Below are 19,809 nucleotides of genomic sequence, written 5' to 3'. Positions count from 1 at the left end.
TCCCTGGCAGGAGTGGGGACTTGGGTCTGGATCCTAGAATCCTAGAATCCTAGAATCATAGAGTTGGAAGAGACCACAAGGGCCATCGAGTCCAACCCCCTGCCAAGCAGGAAACGCCATCAGAGCACTCCTGACATATGGTTGTCAAGCCTCTGCTTAAAGACCTCCAAGGGAGGAGACTCCACCACACTCCTTGGCAGCAAATTCCACTGTCAAACAGCTCTTACTGTCAGGAAGTTCTTCCTAATGTTTAGGTGGAATCTTCTTTCTTGTAGTTTGGATCCATTGCTCCGTGTCCGCTTCTCTGGAGCAGCAGAAAACAACCTTTCTCCCTCCTCTATGTGACATCCTTTTATATATTTGAACATGGCTATCATATCACCCCTTAACCTCCTCTTCTCCAGGCTAAACATGTCCAGCTCCCTTAGCCGTTCCTCATAAGGCATCGTTTCCAGGCCTTTGACCATTTTGGTTGCCCTCCTCTGGACACGTTCCAGTTTGTCAGTGTCCTTCTTGAACTGTGGTGCCCAGAACTGGACACAGTACTCCAGGTGAGGTCTGACCAATCCTTCTGGACTTCTGTGTCGGCGTGTGGAAGGCTGCTGTTGAGAACAGATTGAAAGCTTTTTTTACATTCCTGTTGAGACCCTCTTAGGATCAGGCTGTAGCCCCGCAGCTGAAGACAAGTGCCTCTGCCAAATGCCAGGAGCCCCTGCCCAAATATTCATTGCAAAATAATAATAATAATTGGGAGGGTCTAGAGGTGGTGGCCCCCATGGGGGCTACATTGGGGGACCCCAAACTTAATCCTACGTAGAGCACATGGGATGTCGGGGAAATCTCTCAAGTTACTTGCTGCTGGTAGAGAGATATTCCTCAGCGCCTCTAGAGAATCAGAACTATTATTAGACATAAAACAGTCTGGTGAATTGCAGGGATTTGGCCCAGATTTTGACATGCGTTGTTTTTCATCCTGTTTGTGGGTCTGTTAATTAAAAATGGAGGCTGCCCCAAGGCGTTCTCTGGAGTTCCCTAGAAATATTATTTGCATCCTGGATTCAGCGCCTTCAACCTCCCGCGACCTACATTTTGTTCCAGCTGCAACATCGCCCGCAAAACCCTTGTGCGTCCATTTATTAGTTATTGGTTCATTAATTTAGCGGCTGGCCTTCATTCTAAGGGATATGTATTCTGGGGAAAACTCTTGGGACCCCTGGAGCCTGTTGCTGCTCAGAGATTGGAGTGGCCGTGTCACAACCCTTTTCCAGCTCCTTTGGTGAAAGGAAGGCTCCGCAGTTCAAAAAGGCAACCTTTGGAGCCAACGCAGCGTGTCTGGTGTGGCAAATACAAGCAAGCATAACAAAATCATAGAGTTGTAGTTGTAGAGGGACCGCAAAAGTCATCTAGCCCAACCCAACAGATATCACCTTCTCAGCAGATTTCACTTATACGATCTCATACAGATTTCACTTATACGGGACTGCCTCTCCTGGTATGCCCCGCAGAGGACCTTAAGGTCCACAAATGACAACACCTTGGAGGTCCCAGGTTGCAAGGTGGTTAGATTGGTCTCAACTAGGGCCAGGGCCTTTTCAGTACTGGCCCCGACTTGGTGGAACACTCTGTCACAAGAGACTAGGGCCCTGCGGGACTTGACATCTTTCCGCAGGGCCTGCAAGACAGAGCTGTTCCGCCTGGCCTTTGGTTTGGACTCGGTCTGACCCTTATGTTTCCCTCCCCTTATGGTCTTGATTTATCAGCTATTTTAAAATGAGGCTGCATTTTAAATTGCATTTTAACCTGTATTTTAAATTGGGGGTTTTTTCTCCCTCTCTTTTCCCCCTATTATGTTTTTACTGTGGTTTTATTTTATTGGTGTTAGCTGCCTTGAGCCTGGCTCTGGCCGGGGAGGGCGGGGTATAAATAAAATTTATTATTATTAAAAAGGTATAAACTAGAGAGTATGTGTGCAGTGTGTGTTGTGTGGAAATGGCTTGCAATCTGCCAGACGTTGGGAGAGTGTTGGCGGAGGGGAGGAAGAGAGTGCAAAGGATGTTGCGGAAAGTTTTGAAGGACTTTGGAAACACCGTATTTTTTGCTCCATAAGACGCACTTTTTTCCTCCTAAAAAGTAAGGGGAAATGTCTGTGCGTCTTATGGAGTGAATGTCTGGTCCCTGGAGCTAAATTGCCCAGGGGCGAAAAGCAGATTGTGCTTTTTATTTTTAGAAAGAGGGAAGGGGGTGTTGAAACAAAGCCGCTTACCAGCTGATCAGCAAGCGATCGGGAGGGGAGATAAGGGATTCTAGCGATAAAGGAGGCTGCCACAGCATGAACCACAAAAATCAAGCATCCACTGTTTCGTTCAGAATATATATTTTTTCTTGTTTTCCTCCTCTAAAAACTAGGTGTGTCTTATGGGCAGGTGCGTCTTATGGAGCGAAAAATACGGTAGATTGGAGGAGGCCAGACAGAGAGCTGTGGAGCAGTTTGGAGAGTCACCAGAGGAGGCTGGATTTGCTCTTTTCATTATTAAAAAAATGTTTTTTCTAGGGGATCTGGCAACACGTGATTTTGCTTATATGCATGATGGCCAGAATTGTAACCTGTGTGTAATGACAGAAGCAAGGATGCTTCTTGCTCAGAGATGAAAAGAAGAACTACCGACCAGAGAATAATGGCAGATCAAGCTGGTGGAATATGCGGAAATGGCAAGACGGATGGGAAAGGTCAGAAATCAGGAAGACCAAGTATTTTTTAAAAGACTAGAATAACTTTTTAACCTATTTGAGAGATCACTGTAAAGAGTTGAAACCAGTGGCAGGAATACAATGACACTTGTATTGTAATGTGACATGGATTTTGGATACTATGATTATATAACAGATAGATTTCAGTGAAAGATGCAGGAATAAAATTTAGAATTGGAAGCCATGGAGGGAAGGAAGGAGGTCTCAAGGTTTGAAAGGATGCTTTTCTCTTTTCTTAATGTGTGGAAATGTTATTTAAGCCATGAATCCTGTTGGGGAAAAGCGAGGGTGTCTTCCTCCATTTTCAGCCGAAATGGCTCTGTCTGTTAACTGGGCACCTCGAATGGGGGAAAAAAAATCACGCCCTGTTCAATTCAAGAACCTTTATTCACCACTGAATCATAAAATAGCTCTTAGAACACAGAGTTGGTTTTTGTTGGTTTTTTAATTTTAAATACGCATTGTTTACATTCGGCAAAGTTTCAAAGCAACAACACCAAAGTGCGTTTTACAGATGACAGTTCTGCCCCCCCAAATGTCAAACAAAAAAGTATGACGGTCTCTTGATGGGAGGAGAGGCCTCAAGAGAGTCACCGGGATTAACGTAAAGCGGCAGGTTTGCAAGTCTCTCCCTCGGCCAGTCTCAGCTCCCATCTTCTTGCTGCACCTTAAAGCTTCACCGTTCTTGCTTTGCCCTTTGCCAGTTCACCCTCTAGTGCAGGCTTGGCCCAGCTAAGGCCCTCCGGGCGTCTTGAACTACAAAACCCATCAGCCATAGCAAGAGCTCGCTTTGGCTGTGGCTGATGGGATTTGTAGTCCCGGACGTCCGATGGGCCCCAACCGAGCCAAGGCTGATAACGAAAGAAAACTTAACTTCCCGTCTGCAGTGCAAAGGTTTTTCCTCCCAGTCCCACACAGGCAAATCTCCAGGTTCCTGAATGGTGGTGGTTCTTAAACAAGGATCTTTCTTTTTGAGAATAACTCTGCATGTGTCCTCGTCATCTCTTGGAGAAGCTACAAAAGAAAGTGTGAACTTTCTATCCCCCACCTTTTTTTTAGGGGGAGGATTTGCTTTCCCCAAACGATGCTGTTGTGGCTGCTACGGTTTGTACGTGGAATGCGATTGCATCCCTGGATATTGTCCACGATGTAGTTTGAGATGAGATTCAAATTCGACATTTTGACATCTTGTGAAGCTTTTGCCTCATTTTGATTGTGCGACACACACACACACTTGTGAATGCCAGTGCAGGATTCTTTAGCGTTGCAGGGGGCTGGATTAGATGAACTCTGGCGTCTCTTCCAAGTCTACTGTTCTGTGATTCTGTGGCTGCACACCTAGCCAAATGTGCAGAACAAAATCAGGCTGAGCTGTAGCAAAGCTCTCTCCCTTTCCCTCTGGCAAATGCCACATCCCATGGCCTGAGCATGTTCTGCATTAGTTAAGCAAAGGGATCTAATGCACTAGCTCGGCTGTGGTCTGGCGTTTCACAAACTTCAGCTGTTTTCAGACTACAGTTCCCATCATCCCTGACTGCTGGCCTTGCTAGCTAGGGGTGATGGGAGTTGTAGTCCGAAAACAGCTGGAGACCCAACTTTGGGAAATACGGCCCAGAGATGGCTCCGAGTACAGGTGTCCAGGACGCCGTTGCTGATGGCAGTGGAACAAAAATTCAGATTCCTGAAATCAAACAGAATTTTTCAAATTCTGGATTTCTAGAGACGAAATTCAGCATTTTGCGGGATGCCCGAAATTTGAGATCCACATTTTGTGCTGAAATCTTCCACCACTCAGTCTGGTGGTGGGGGTTCTTTTTTGGAGGGGTGGGTGGGAAGAATGGAATGTTTCAGATTTGCTGCGAGGAATGAAATCTCTTTGGACTCCGAGAAACAAACCACACCCTGCTTCCCAGAATGACACATGCTCCTCAGCATCCTATCGCAATCCCGACAGCATCTAGTTGAGCGAGCCTCAAAATTTGATTGCAAGGGAAAGACTCCAGCGTTTGAGAACCACCAGCCATTCAGGGAACTGGCTGAGATTTAACCTGTTGATTGCCATGTCGTGTCTTTCTCTCTCTCTCTCCCCCCCCCCCCGTGCCCTCCTCTCTCCCCCCCTTTCACAGCTTTCCCCCTCCCATAAAGCCATTTTCCCACTTGGTATTTGGGATCTGTCTCGAGACACAAGGGGAAACAAACATTTTGGTTCTCAGAACACTGGCACATTTCCTCTAAAGACTAAAATATACATATATTTATATAATTAAAAAAATAGCTTAATTGCTGGACTCTTTCTTTCTTTCTTTCTTTCTTTCTTTCTTTCTTTCTTTCTTTCTTTCTGGCACACTAACACATTTTCAGTTACTTATAATGAGTGATGCAGAAAGTCACAAGTGCTTTGAGAAACGAGTTTCCCCCCCACAGTCCCCTCGGTTATCTTCGGGTCCCTCACGCCTTGCCCTCGACCCCCCCATGATGGGTTGCAATTAATTCTGGATGTAAAACCTGTTCTGGGAGGGAAATTCTTTTGCGGCGCTGTGCGCCAAACGATGCAAACAGGATGTCCAGCATGACCATCATGAGGTTGGTTCGGTGGCCCAAAATAATGCAGTAAAGAAAGCCCTGCTTCATGCAAAACATCGTTAGCCTATGGAACTCTCCCCCACAGGATTAAAAAGGATTGTATAAATTCATGGATGAGAGGGCTATCAATGGTTGCTAGCCAGAATGGCTCGGCTCTGCTTCCACAGATGGAGCCAGCAATGCTTCTCAAGACCAGTTCCTGGAAACCACAGGACGGTCTTGTGTTCGAATCCTGATTGCTGGTTTCCAACAAGCATCTGGTGGGCCACTGTGAGAACAGGATGCTGGTCTAAGATGGGCCACTGGCTTGATCCAGAAGGACTCTTCTTAATTTTTGAATACGGAGGGGAAGATCTCCTTATCTCCTAGCTATTTTGTGAACAAAGATTGTCCAAAAGCTCACGAGGCACTGGCGGAGTCAAGCCTGCTTCTCTGCCATTCTGACAACACTTTTGCACCCTGTATCAGAGATGGGGATGTCTGTGGCCCTGAAGAGGTTGTTGAATTCCAGCTCCCAGTGGCCCCAGCCAGCATGTCCAGTGGTCAGGGATGAAGAGGGGGAGCTGGCATTCAACAATAACTGGAGTACCAGGGTCTCCACCCATTATGTACCCCCTGTCTTGGGAATCTGCCAAAGAGATCTCCTCTACGTTGGGTCTCAAGATCCTGTTTCACCAACAAACTGGATTATTTCTCCTTAGCGCTCCAATATTCAACCATTATCAGTGTCCCGCTCCCCAAAAATCCCTTTCCACTTAATCTGAGGCATCCCTTGGTCATATTTTAAAGATAATGTTATCCTTTGGATTTTTGTCACTTCAACTGTCTTGGTTTTCCTCAAGGCATGCTGGGAACTGTAGTCCCTTGAAGGGCTGATGGGAGTTTTCAGACCATTATCTCAAGACGTCATCTCACTACAGTACTGCTTTAGAGGGAAGCCATGAATGTTAAAGTGGTTTAAATCCTTAGGAGGGAGGTGTCCTTTGACATAATGGATTTATTCCGGATTAAAGAGAGCACAGGTGTCTCCAGAATGTCATGGATTCATGCCAGCAGGAATTTAGCTATGCACCGCTAAAATGGATTCAAGCACGTCATTGCCCCAGCACACCAAATTTTTGTTTAAAAAGAAGCTGACTTTTTGCGGTTGGGGAAGCGATGAAGAACTGCGGTTAAGAAAAGGATAAACAAATGATTAATGGGAAGACGTATAGACACCCAGCAAGCAAATCAGGATCACTGCACATTATATAACTGTATTGTAATGGTGTGACCTCTCTGCAAACAAATCAGAATGAATGCGCAATAAACACTGGATGCAATATTACTTCTGCGTAGGCGTTTTGCAAAGCGGATCAGGTTGAACGCTCAAGAAATAGGATGTTTGGAGGATCTGGTGTGACTTCTGGTGTGAAGAGATGGGAATTGGGTTTTCTGGACCTCCTCTGGATGCCCCGCTTTGTGAGGAAGATGATCAGGGCCAGATCAATGGCCCATTTCATCTGGCAGGCTGTCTACCAATGGTGTCCATTCAGAGTAGCCTTTCTCAACCTTGGGTCCTCAGATGTTGTTGGACTACAAATCCCATCATCCCTAACCGCTGGTCCTGCTAGTTAGGGATGATGGGACTTGTAGTCCAACAACATCTGAGGACCCAAGGTTGAGAAAGGCCAATCCTGAGGCGATTCCTGCAAGCAGGCTCTTTTAACCCATTGTCATGACAACACAAGGCTAAAGGCGGCGCTAAGCCAACAAACAGATAAGCTTTAACAAATGTGGCCTTGTAGAAACCCTAATTCAAAACTCGACCCTCAAATTCAGGGAAGACGAACAGGCTTGGAGCGGGAGCAGCTGGAGAGGTGTGCCAGACAGAGCAAATAGACGTCTATTTAGGGACAGAGTTTATGTGCATACACTGTGTTTTTTTTTATTTTTGCAGGAGCAAAGGAAAGCACAGAAGGGAGTGCAGGATTCAACTTCCTGAAACTTTCAGCTTTTATTTTTATTTTTTTTGAAACCAAGTTTATAACCCCCTGGAAAGCATAGTGAGTATCTATTATTTGATGTGCTTAACACGGAATGGCCGCTCCTCACATTAAATGGGGGGTGCCCTTTGCGCGGTCGCTCGCAGCCCCCTGGACCCTATGCGGCACCATTATCACAGACCTGGAGGTCTCCGCCTACCTCAGCCAGTTGCCCAATCCCGCCTGGGGAGGCGTTGCCAAGGTGATCAGGCCAGGTAGAGGGACTACCCAAGATCCTTCCCCTATTGTGTGGGCAGGGTGGTCCCTCCCCCTACCTGGCCTGATCACCTTGGCAACGCCTCCCCAGGCGGGATTGGGCAGCTGGCTGAGGTAGGCGGAGACCTCCAGGTATCCCACCTGGGGAAGACGAGGCCAAGCCTGTTCTAATGGTACCGCATAGGGTCCAGGGGGCTGCATGCGAGCACACAAAGGGTGCCCCCCATTTAATGTGGGGAGCAGTCATTGGGATGGATTCTCAGAATCTAGAAGACGATGTCAAGGTCTGGGCCCAAACCCCTTGCAATACCTCTCTCTGTCCATTGGAACCAGAATAAATGATGCCCGATAATAACACCGCGGAATTAAATCCACGGGATGGGAACGTGAGGCACAGTTGCTAATTTGCATAATTTATGCAGTTCACAGAACCCGGTTGGCAGGGTTATAGATTGCCTAAGTGCAGAATTTTAACTTTCTAAGCGTCAGTTTCTCACAGCCTGCCGCTGCTTTATCGGAGATGTCGGCAAGACCGGTTGCCAAATGCTCATCATACATATCTGGGTTTCTATTTCTGCACCTTTGCTGCGGATTATCTGATGGTGCTGACAGGCAAATCCATTTCCCACCCCACCCCTTTTGTTAAGGAAGAAAGGCCTCTGAAAGCCTGCAGAAGATTTGACAACCCCAACCAATTGATCTTGCTGCTGACAAGATTTCATATCTTTTAATAAATGTCTCCATGGCAGCAATGAAAGAGATGATGCCACTCTCCGGAGAGCCCTGCGTGCAGTTGTGCGGGGGAAACTCTCCTTCCCCTAAAGAAATGCAGCTATGGTGTGTTTCTCTGTGTGTGGGGGAACAGAAACAGCCCCCCACAACTCGTTGGATCAGCACCGTTAAGTCATCAGCTCCAGAATCCAACAGCATTGCACATGCGCTGCCTGGGCGCCTAACTCAAATCACAGCATCTTTCCAGAACATCTCTTTCGGGTCCCCTGCAGCCCTGCTGTTTTAGATCTCTAAGGTTGAATTTCGTAGAGGAAGAGACGGCTGAGGTGGTCAAGCCAGGAATCTTTGTGAGAGACAATGGGCTAAGTTCAAGGCATTCCTGCTACTATTCAAAGCTCTCAGCCACTTGAGGCCAGTTTGCCATAGAGAACACCTTTCCCTTGCAATGAAGCCCCACAGCCACTTTGGTCAGCGGAATTGGAAATATCACAGAGGCCACAAAAGACCCGTTCCACATTCTCAATCTTTTACCGTGGCAGTACCTACCCTTTGGAACTCCGTGCTGCTTGATATTAGGCAGCTGCCTTCACTGTACTCTTTTTAAAATGACTCTTATTATGTTGGAAGCTTCCTTGTGGCTGGAGCAACCCAGTCACATAGGCAAGGTATAAGTAATAAATTATTGCAGTGGAACCTCAGTTGTCGGACATAATCTGTTCTGGAAAACCGTTTGACATCCGAAAGGTTTGACAACCGAGCCACAATTGCCGGCCGGCAAATTCCTTTAAAAAAATGGAGAAACGTTTGAAAATGGAAGCATTCACTTCCGGGTTGCCGGCGTTTGTATTTCGAATTTTTCGGCTTCCGAAGCATTCGACAACCAAGGTTCCACTGTATTATTATTATTCTTTTCGGTGCCTGCTCATTTTTATAATAATAATAATAATAATAATTTATTATTTATACCCCGCCCATCTGGCTGGGCCTCCCCAGCCACTCTGGGCGGCTTCCATAAAAACCAGAAATACAGTAAAATGTCACACGTTAAAAACTTCCCTGAACAGGGCTGCCTTAAGATGTCTCCTGAATGTCAGGTAGTTGTTTATCGCTTTGACATCTGCTGGAAGGGCGTTCCACAGGGCGGGCGCCACTACCGAGAAGGCCCTCTGCCTGGTTCCCTGTAGCTTTGCTTCTCGCAGTGAGGGAACCGCCAGATGGCCCTCGGCGCTGGACCTCAGCGTCCGGGCGTGTGTTTTTGTGCGTGTGTTTAGACAAGCCAATCCAGAGGTTTAGAAAGTTGGTATTTTTAGCCTGCAATTTTGCAATTTTTCTCATGCCTTCAATTACTGCACATTTTTTTTAGCCTTACCATTTTGGTAAACCACTTTGAGGGTTTTTGTTTTTGTTTTCCAATCAAGCGCTGTATAAAATTTTATATAATAAATAAATAAGTGAAACAAGGCAGCGGCCCTGTCCAAATCTGTTCAGCTTCTCTTGGCACAACTGCAGAATTGGCTGAGTGCAGGTGCGTTGCCATAAAATGTTTTCCCCACCCCATGTTGGCGGTGATGACTGTTGGTTGTAGTAGAGCAATTAGGCCATGGGTCTATCACGTTTTCTCCCCTGTTGAGCTGCAACTGGGAGACACAGAGACTTGACTTGCTCTTTGCGCAGAAACCGACACTATCGCTTGGGGGGCTTTTCCTTAGGAACCCAGTGAAGTAGTAAGATCTCTTGTTAGTTAATGCTGCAAGCCCTTCTAATCTGATACTCGGTCTGTACAGATATGTGCAAATAACACTATCTATATCACCAAAACTGGGGACACGGGTGGCGCCGATCAGAAGGTCGGTGGATCGAATCCCCTCAACGGGGTGAGCTCCCGTTGCTTGGTCTCTGCTCCTGCCCACCTAGCAGTTCAAAAGTGCGTCAAAGTGCAAGTAGATAAATACCATATTTTTTGCTCTATAAGACTCACTTTTACCCTCCTAAAAAGTAAGGGGAAATGTGTGTGCGTCTTATGGAGCGTATGCAGGCTGCGCAGCTATCCCAGAAGCCAGAACAGCAAGAGGGATTGCTGCTTTCACTGCACAGCGATCCCTCTTGCTGTTCTGGCTTCTGGGATTCAGAATATTTTTTTTCTTGTTTTCCTCCTCCAAAAACTAGGTGCATCTTATGATCTGGTGCATCTTATAGAGTGAAAAATACGGTAGGTACTGCTCCGGCGGGAAGGTAAACGGCATTTTCGTGCGCTGCTCTGGTTTGCCAGAAGCGGCTTAGTCATGCAGGCCACATGACCTGGAAGCTGTACACCGGCTCCCTCGGCCAATAAAGTGAGATGAGTGCCGCAACCCCAGAGTCGGCCACGACTGGACCAATGGTCAGGGGTCCCTTTACCTTTATCTATATCGCCAAAACACCACCAAGGAAGCTCAAACCCAAGGTGCATGCTTGCACTCCTAAAATTTCTCCCAGCTTGCAGATTGGGGCCCCCTCACAATCTGGAGGCTGTATAGAAAGGGAATATGGGAATATGGATGGTCATTTATCCGTACTGGACTGGGATGCAGACAAGCGCACACCCTCAACTCCGGAACGAGCAAGGAAACAGAGAAAGCTCTGGAGAATTTTCCAGTCCTGCTCAACAGAACTGCGATATTCTGTACACTTTGGGAATCTGCAGAAAGACAATTTTGCCCTCGGCAGTCAGGGCCCACCTTGGAGGTATAAACCGCGTTGAGCTTTCCCCCTTACAATCAGGTGGCATATACATTCTATGAAACAAGCAAAGAAACTGCAGAACGATGGAAGGAGATGGAAGCTTTACAGATGCCTTGAAATTGGCCCAAGGGGTGATGATATTTGTAGGTGAAGGAAGAAAAGAAAGCTTGGCTTTAAAAGAAGCATGGGCAAATACATTGAGGAATAGGTCTAACAACAGAATGGAGCATCTATGAGCAGGAGCAGTCTACCTCTGAATACCAGTTAGTGGGAGAAGCAACAGCGAGAAATGGCTGCTACCCTCATGCCCTGCTCGTGGGCTCCTCTGCGGCCATGATCCTGATCAGTAGACAGTTTTCATTTTTTCTGGGACAGCAGCTGATGCCATGGACTCGAGATGTGCACTGACCACATCCCTCTGGCATTTCCCATCTCCTGGCTGCGTAAACTTCCACCATGGATCTGGTCTGACACTCTTCCCCTTAGTAGCCGACTGTGGCATTCAGGGAACTTTCTTCTACCCATGCTCAAAATCCAAGCTAGTTACATAGGACTTGGCCAAAGTTCAATGCAGCTCAATATCCTGACTGGCAGTGACTTTGCAGAGTCTTAGGCAGGGGACTCTTCCAGATCTACATTGTGGCCTTCTGCATGCAAGCAAGATGCTCTACTGCCAACCTATGATCCTTGCCCATAAACTGCTCCCTCCTCCTCCTCCTCCTCCTCCTCCTCCTCCTCCTCCTCCTCCTCCTCCTCCTCCTCCTCATCTGGTGTTGGTGCTTAAGCCATGTGCTCCCACTGGCCAATGCTTGAGCCAGCCCTGGATCTTAGAAGCAGATCCCATGCCGCAAATGGCAGAGGCGTACGTTTCACTTCGTTCGGATAGCGCCACGTGCTAAATGACATGACGCAGAAAGCTTCACGCTCAAAGTTTCCCTCTTCCCGCGCAGACTGACACCACAAAGCTTCAACATTTGGCAGTTCTACAAAAGCACATTAGAGCAGCGACAGCACCAACAAGCCAGGCAGCCGCAGCCGCCCGAAATGGGCTTCGATCTTCGCAAAACACAAAGAGGCGTCTCCACTTTGCAAACCACGTTAAAACAAACCCACGCGGCGGCAGAGGCGCTTCGTGCAGCAGCTGCGCCAGATCTTCCTCGGGTTCATATTGCTCAGCAGAAGGTGACATTGCAAAGGGAGGTGTGAAGTTTGCTCGGAAAGAGCGAAAGATAAATCGCTGCCTTTTGCGGCGACTCTGCCATCTGTCCCCATCTCCCTCCAAAGCACGGTCAGCGCTGGGCAGTCTCCTTCCAAGTCAAAGGGGCAGCAGGTACTTTTAGGGGTGGGGGAATCTGTCAATTTTGATTTCTTCCAGTTTCTCAGTGTTCCAATCTTAATCCACATTTTGCAGCAACTTGCAATTTTCCTTTTTTTCTTTTTAAAAAAGTGCTCATGAAAATCCATCACATTTTCATGCAAATTTCTCCTAACAAACACATATTTGTATGCAATTTCACAGACCGAAGACATTTTCCCACAGCATTTCCCCCGATTGTGCTATTTTCACTGATGTATGCATTTATATGCACATTTAACACAATTCCCTTTTTGGGGGGCACACATTACTTGTCTGGAGAAACGCGTTGCAAAATTCGGGGATATGTGGATTTCAAAGTTCCTGTGCTGTTTTGGAAAAATGTGAATCTGGGAAATTTGAATTTGAATGCAATCTGAACCAAATTCCTCCCCCACTCCTTGCTACTACACAGGTAGCAACTGCATAGCATAGCCCAGGGGCTGGCAACGTGTGGCCCATGGGCCGGATGCAGCCCATGAAGACCATTTTACTGGCCCACGAGCCGCTCCCTTGGCAAGTCCCCCACACGCTGCACTAAACCAGTGCAGCACAGCATGGGGACTTGCCAAGTGGCGCTGGAAACCGCATATGCGCATGCGCAGATACCAGAAACTGCATCTGCACATGCCCAGATGCCAAAAAACGCTTCTGTGTGGGTGTGATTTTCGGCATCTGGGCATGTGCAGACGCGATTTCTGGCATCGTGCTGCGCCGGTCCAGCCCACGGAGGATCTCAGCGGGAGTGATCCGGCCCATGGCCGGTAAGCCTTGCCGACCCCTGGTATAGCCTCTCTGCGCAAAAATAGCCACCCCAGTTTTGCAGAAGGTGAACTGCTGTTGGGAAATGCCCCCCCAATACACTGTGGATCAACTTCCACTTGCATGCAAATTTCTCAATGAGCGCACTATGAAGTCATAGCCTGTGTGTATGAACTTGCCACCATAGTGCAATCCCCATAGAAAAGGATGTTCGTATGCCCTCTTGCTTTTTAAGGGAAAACTGCTCGCACATCCAAGCCCTTTTCATAAATCTGGGTTCTTCTCCAGGTATTTAGGAGATGTGGGTAGGGAGAGCAGAGCCTGTTGCCTCACACTCTGTACCCATTGAAGGCGTGGAGGGCAACCCAAACCTCTGAGCGGGGCTTCAGCTGTGAGCTGTTGAGGGTGGAGCGATCGATTGAGGCACGCTGATGTGCTAAGCAGCTCTTCAAACTGAGCATACCATATCCTGCACTATCCGTTCAATTAATGTTTATATTCCCCAAAGGCCTTTAGAACATCCTGACGGAACCCAGTAATACAAATGATCACATTAAGAAAAATTCATTTGCCTTCAAAGCATTGCAGAGATATTTTCTGCCTCCCACCCAGCTTTTTCTCAAAAGAACACAAAACAAGTTTTTGGCTCAAATTTACCTTATGACACCCAGAAGGTCAGGGGGCTTCATCCAGCTCCTGTTAGTCTGCACTTCTCTACATGCTTCCCATTGAACTCAGTTAGACTTACTTCTGAATAGGTAAGTGCAGAACAAAGTAAAACACTTTTAAGTCTTATTGATGCCCCTAGGAGAAAGTTAAGCCTAGGCTCTGCGGTTTCCCATTGGAATCTGTGAGGTTTGCAGATGCTAACTGGATCGTGGCCCCAACTATCTGATTTCTGGGTTAAGAATAAGAATAAGTTTTAAACAGGAAAGAAAACATATCTCAAAAGTGCTCAAGTCCTGTTCAAAGGGTGCAAGGGTTAACACTGCAGAGATTGGGGGGGGGGGATAATTCCCAGCGAACATCACATCATCATCTACTTACAAACCTCTTTTTTCCTGCCTTCGCAGCACAGTGAGCTGTGAGACTGATGGGGTGGGGGACAGGGAAGAAAGGAAGGCCATGAACTACTCAGGGATTTATGATAATAATAATAATAAAAGGGAGGGAGACCACGAACCCATAGCTCAATTTTGACCAAAGTTCACAGGCAGAGAATCTCACAGTTATCATCATCATCATCATTCTTATTTTCTTAAAAAAAGAGAAAATAAATAGCAACGTCATTCCACCCAATAAATAAATAAACACATAGGTAAATAAATAAATAAACATCTTGCTCTCCTCGCCCTCCCCCAACAACCCTCCAAACCTAGAGATGAAATATCTCTTAGAAGACACTTTGGTCTCTGTTCCTCTGAGTCACACCTTTTAATCCTGCTCTTCCACCTTCCCTCCCAGTTATATGTCCTGGTAACATGAAATCGTGGCTTCCCAGGCGAATCGCTGCGCACCATGCGCAGTTCTTGACCGCTGCCCTCTGTTCACACATCCCTTGGAATGCGATCTTGGGGGCAACAAGAGGAAAAGGAGGGAAAGCTTTCCCCCTCCTGGTAGCCACTCCATCCAGTCGAATGCCATTGCTTGGAGACTTGCCGTAGGTGGATGCTGTCACAGTTGCCCCCGCTTCCAAAAATGAAAGAATGTTCCAGCTAAATCCTGAGAGCACATCCCTGGATTAATCAGGGTGACCCAAACCTTAGATTGTTCCACTACCAGAGACTCTGCAGAAGGATGCATTAGAACGAGGGCAAGAAAGATAGTATCAGGCCAGAATTGGCTCTCGAGTCCTCCTCACATCCAATGGGCTGGTTTCCTCTCTGGCACTCTCTTTCAAAAAGGAAAAGAAGGCGAGAGGGGGCAGAAAGTAATGGAAATTGTAGTCATAGCAGCAGCAAACATCCTCGTGAGCTGACCTTCTCTGTCCTTGATGAATGAGGAGGAACCAAAATAAATAAATCAGTCCCCGAAACGACTCTCAGTTAAAGCAATCCCTCACTAAGAACAGAGCATAGCGACACATGCTGAGTAAATAACTTTGCTTTAAAATCTCTCTTCGTCTTTTTTATTATTCTTTATAGAAATAAATACTGACTTTTCTTGAATTTAAGGTAACATTTGTTCAAGTTTCTGCACTGTGTCAAAGGCGACTGTTCAAGGTCATGGTTTATCGCCACTGCCAGAAAACTCTTGTGTTTAAAAAGTATCAAAATGTGGAATTTAGGAGGCTCGTGTTCACTTTCTCCTCCATCCTTGTTGCTTTTTGTTTTGTTCCTTCTTATCGGATGATTATTTTTAATTTTTGCTGGTTTTTTAGGCATCCTTTTAGACTCTTCGGACCGTTAAGCTGGCCACACCAAACACTTTGCTCCCTTCCTCCTCCTGTCCCTTCGGTGTCACCTCCAGGGCCATGATGAAAAAAGAAACTTTGGCAAAATGGCTGCCTTCCTTGTAAACACGAGGGTGCCCTGCTCCTTGAAGACTGCATTTCTCAGAATGCAGTGCATCTCAAGGTGCACGTGGAGCAATGCATTCTGGGGCCTCCTTCCTGCAGGAGCTCTCCATTTACTCCAGGATTTGTGACCTTTGTGCCCTCATGACAGGAGAACAAAAAACCCCCAAAGGTTGTGCAAGTCTTTCGGAATCAGGATTAAAATAAAATAAAAATCACTACCTGTGACAGTTGGCTGCTGGAAAAGGCAATAATTCTGCAAAGCAGAACTGGATTTTTGCAGATCCAATATCTCCGTGAGGGTTCCGTTGACCCTCCTTTTCTCTGAATTCTCACTCTCCCCAGTGTTGCTGTATGAATTCTTAGAGACTATTTATTGCCTGCCGAAACTGAGAGATCTTCTTAGGGCAATTTAACACTTCACATGGCACCAAACGTAGGTTTTCCACTCAATGTGTCACTTGGCCGGGAGCTGCAAGTAGATTTGTCAATTTTTTTTAAGTCCTCATGAAAACCCACCAGCTTTTGAGTCTGGATTTCTCCTAACACTAGAATCAGCAGCATCCCATACCTAAGATTTCAGGGCCTAAATGCCTAGAGTTGGCCTTTGTAATGTCTTGGAGACGGAGGTTAATTGGGAGGGGTGAGTAGAGGAGGGCAGAACCTGCAGACTATCTGTTCTCTAATTTGCAGCCAGCTCCTGCTGGGTTGAAGCTTGCAACCTGCATACACACTCTTCTTAATTATTTTAAATATCTATATTAAAGGCACACTTTCCGCTTGGCCCTAAAAAGTCCTATGCTTCTCGTTCAGGCAACTACTCTCTCCTCTGTGTGGGTCCAGGGAGCACCTTCCATGGGGCTCTGTCCAGGGTCCTGAAATATTCTGATTCAGGGCCCATTCAGACTTCCACTCGTCCCTAAAAAGCACGGGTGTGAGTGGTTTTGCTTCTGCTCCACCGCCTTCCCCTGTGGAACACCCGTTCCTTCGCAATAAATCTGAGGAACTGTCCATCGGAGAAGACCCGACTGACATTTGCTCTGATTCAGTGGCAAATGATAACACAGCCCTAAGAAGGATTAACCTTTTCACTTTGAATGGTGCATTGAAGAAGCCCAGATGCAGCCTAAACTAATTTGCAGTTTCTGCAGCCTTCCTGCTCACTGAGGGTTCTGTGTTCAAGAACCCCCAAAATCAACATGGTGTCATCATCAAGTGTGCTTTGCACAACTTATTCATGCCACAGAATTCTCGGGGGGGGGGGTTGTGCAACATAAGGAATAAGGATCCTTCCTCCTTTTGGGTGTGGGGGGTTTGATTATCAGTAATAGAAGCTTTATCAAGTAATAGAAACTTTAGAACCCACCATATATAGTCCTATCTGTCTTTTTCAAATAACTTATCTTTGTAACTACAGTTAAGCCCGCAACTTACATCACATTCTGGGCACTGCGTATAAATCCAAAATTGTGTATAATCAAAACACATGGCGTGCAATGGCGGATAGGATTGCCAAAGACATTTTTCCTGGATGCATGCCCCCTTTTAATTTTAATTATTATTTTTTTTGCAAAGTGCATAAAGCTGAATATAAGTTAAACGTGCATAAGTTGTGGGCTTACTGTACTGAACCAGGAGTCCAACAGCTACTTGATAAGGGTTGGGTCTGATAAGCGTTGGCTCTGAGATCGGGGTTGCCTTGTTTTTTCTGGCATGGAGCTTGTGCCTTCATCAGCTGCACACCAGGCAGAAACCCAACAGGTCAGCCTCGCGCCCCCCCTCCAAGACTAGAGATGCTCTGATGGAATAAAAACAGCTTCGGATAATTCCAGCTGATGAAGGCACAGCGTAGCGACCCTTGGCTTAGACTAGAAAATGCTTCCCGCGAGTCCTCTCTCCAGGCCAGCCCTCGACTGCCTCTGGGGATTCAGCATAAATGCTATGCCAGAAAGGACTTCCTCAGGTTGATCAAATGTTTTGGCCGTGAGCTTATAAGCCAGACTCCTCCTTGCAGGATCTGGAACCTGCACTTGCTAGCTGTGTCATTTTTGCTGCTGATCCATCGCCACAGCAGGATGCTGACTGCAAACTCCATCCTTCTTCCCCAAGAAATCCAACTGAAGCAAAGCCATCTGCCTGAGAAATTCGGGCAGAGCTGGTTCCTCTCATTTCTGGCAGCTATGTGCTCCCTAAATCTTGGCATAAACGGCAGGGATTGGGAACTGGTTAATGTCGGGGGCCAGTTAATACCTGGAGGGCACTTGCAGATCTGGAAATCATGAGGGGACGGGACTGGATCTCCCTGCCTCCTGGAAAGCAGGCAAGCTAGGGATGGTGGATGGAGGAGGCTTACATTCAAAGCAGAAACGTCTCCTTTCCACTGTGCCAATTGCCAAACGATTAATCACTCGGCGAAGCCACCCGCCAGAAGAGGAAGGCGGCGGCTTTCCATGAATCAGGAAAAAGTTGGTGGCAAGAGATGAAAAGAGGATGTTGCAGGCAAAGATGCTTTATGGCCTGTGCAGGAGAGAGAAGAAGGGCCCTGGCTTCGCGGCCCAGGTCCTGGGTTCAGTCCTCAGCATCTCCTGGGAGGACGGGGGAAGACCCCCTGCCTGAAACCATGGAGAGCAGCTATCAGTCTGTATAGACAATACTGAGCTGGATGGACCAAGGGCCTGACTCTGTATAAGGCAACTTCCTATGTTCCTGGCTCCAAGAGGGAAATTGGTCAGCGGGGAGAACATTCCAGGGTTCCTTTGCAAGGTAGGAGATTTGTTTTCTTAGGATTGTAGCGGTCTCTGGCCGCAGGGAAATTCGGATTTGCTTTTTCTTTCATAAGAGAGAGGGGGGAAATCAAAATGAACAGGAATCCCTGCTTCTCCCCACAATAGGAACTGCCCCTCCCTCATTAAAAAACCAAGAGTAAGAGTGAGCGAGAGAAAGAGCCTGAAAGGAAAGAGATGAAATGAGGCTCCGAGGCGATGGAGTTTCAGACGGAAGGAACGACCAGTCGTTTCCACAAAGGAGGAGGGCGAATCGAGGGAGTCCAGGGAGCCTCGTTGATTTGTCACCCTTGGCCGAGAAGTTGTTGGAAGGGCGAAAAGAAAGAGAGAGTCTCAACGGCAAAGGAAGGATCTGCAAAGAAGGGCCAAGCTTCCCTTGCATAGCTGCCTCCGTGAGATGAAAGGAGGAGGAGGAGAAGGAAAAGGGGTGTTCCCACTGGCAGTCTGGAGAAATTCCTTTGCCGGGCATTTTTGTGTGTGTGTTTTCATAGCACCATCATCTCAGCGATACAGCTGACCATTCACCGCACGGAAAAGGAGCTCATCGCGCCCAGTCCGGAAGGCCTGCTCAAAGATGCGTGCGCTCGGCTGGGTGCTTCTGAAAGCGCCAGTCCAGAGAACTGAGGCTGGCAGGCAGGCTGCTGGTGTTGGCGCCAGGATGTCTTTACTAACAGACGGGCAGGAGGTGTTAATCTGGGGTGCGCGTTGGTCTCTCCCCTTGCAAAGGTTAACAGCCAGCTTCCACCTTAATGTGTAAAATCTTTGAAAAGCCCGGCCTCTTCTTCAGGGCCTGGAAGAGATAGAGAAGAGAGAGATGGCAATAAATTTCAGGGGAAGTGGTGTGACAGAAGAAACAGGCTGCTCCAGTTGGGCCAGAGCTGCTGCTGCTTCTTAATTCTTTTTAACAACACTTAAAATAAACAACAAAGAATAAAAAATAAAAAGGGAGAACATGAAAGGATAAACCATGACCCTATAGGAAATAACAATTGCAATTCCATACATAAAGGTAAAGCGACCCCTGATCATTAGGTCCAGTCATGACTGCCTCTGGGGTTGCGGCGCTCATCTCGCTTTATTGGCCGAGGGAGCCGGCGTACAGCTTCTGGGTCATGTGGCCAGCATGACTAAGCCACTTCTGGCGAACCAGAGCAGCACACAGAAACGCCATTTACCTTCCCGCTGGAGTGGTACCTATTTATCTACTTGCACTTTGACGTGCTTTCGAACTGCTAGGTTGGCAGGAGCAGGGACCGAGCAACGGGAGCTCACCCCATTGCGGGGATTTAAACCGCCTACCTTCTGATCGGCAAATCCTAGGCTCTGTGGTTTAACCCACAGCACCACCCACGTCCCTTACATACTAACCTA

General features: G+C 47.3%; 1 protein-coding gene and 1 long non-coding RNA gene across 3 annotated transcripts in view; both read right to left on the bottom strand.

The window, feature by feature from the left end:
- Nucleotides 1-3,174: 3,174 nt before the first annotated feature.
- Nucleotides 3,175-4,565, bottom strand: LOC308594423. Its single transcript, XR_014011464.1, has 2 exons — nucleotides 4,245-4,565; nucleotides 3,175-4,036 (listed from the first exon to the last, which is right to left on the bottom strand). It is a non-coding gene; the product is annotated as an uncharacterized lncRNA (long non-coding RNA).
- A 7,627-nt stretch (nucleotides 4,566-12,192) lies between these two features.
- The window catches only part of FBXO41 (F-box protein 41), a 92,041-nt gene continuing 84,424 nt past the window's right edge, over nucleotides 12,193-19,809 (bottom strand). The window contains exons 13-14 of one of the 2 annotated variants that reach the window (XR_014011365.1): nucleotides 18,009-19,228; nucleotides 12,193-17,957 (exon numbers count right to left, since the gene is read on the bottom strand). Coding sequence is in view for 1 of the 2 variants with exons in the window: in XM_081207030.1 (XP_081063156.1) it covers nucleotides 19,166-19,228 (63 nt within the window). In the remaining variant the exon portion in view is untranslated. Of the gene's footprint in view, nucleotides 19,229-19,809 lie in introns of both variants that reach the window. The other variant, XM_081207030.1, reaches the window with a different exon arrangement.

The sequence above is a fragment of the Podarcis bocagei genome, assembly GCF_964188305.1.
Source record: "Podarcis bocagei genome assembly, chromosome: 9".
NCBI classification, from domain to species: Eukaryota; Metazoa; Chordata; class Lepidosauria; order Squamata; family Lacertidae; genus Podarcis; species Podarcis bocagei.
The sequence above is the reverse complement of the archived record's forward strand: the minus strand, read 5'-3'. Positions and strand labels throughout refer to the sequence as shown.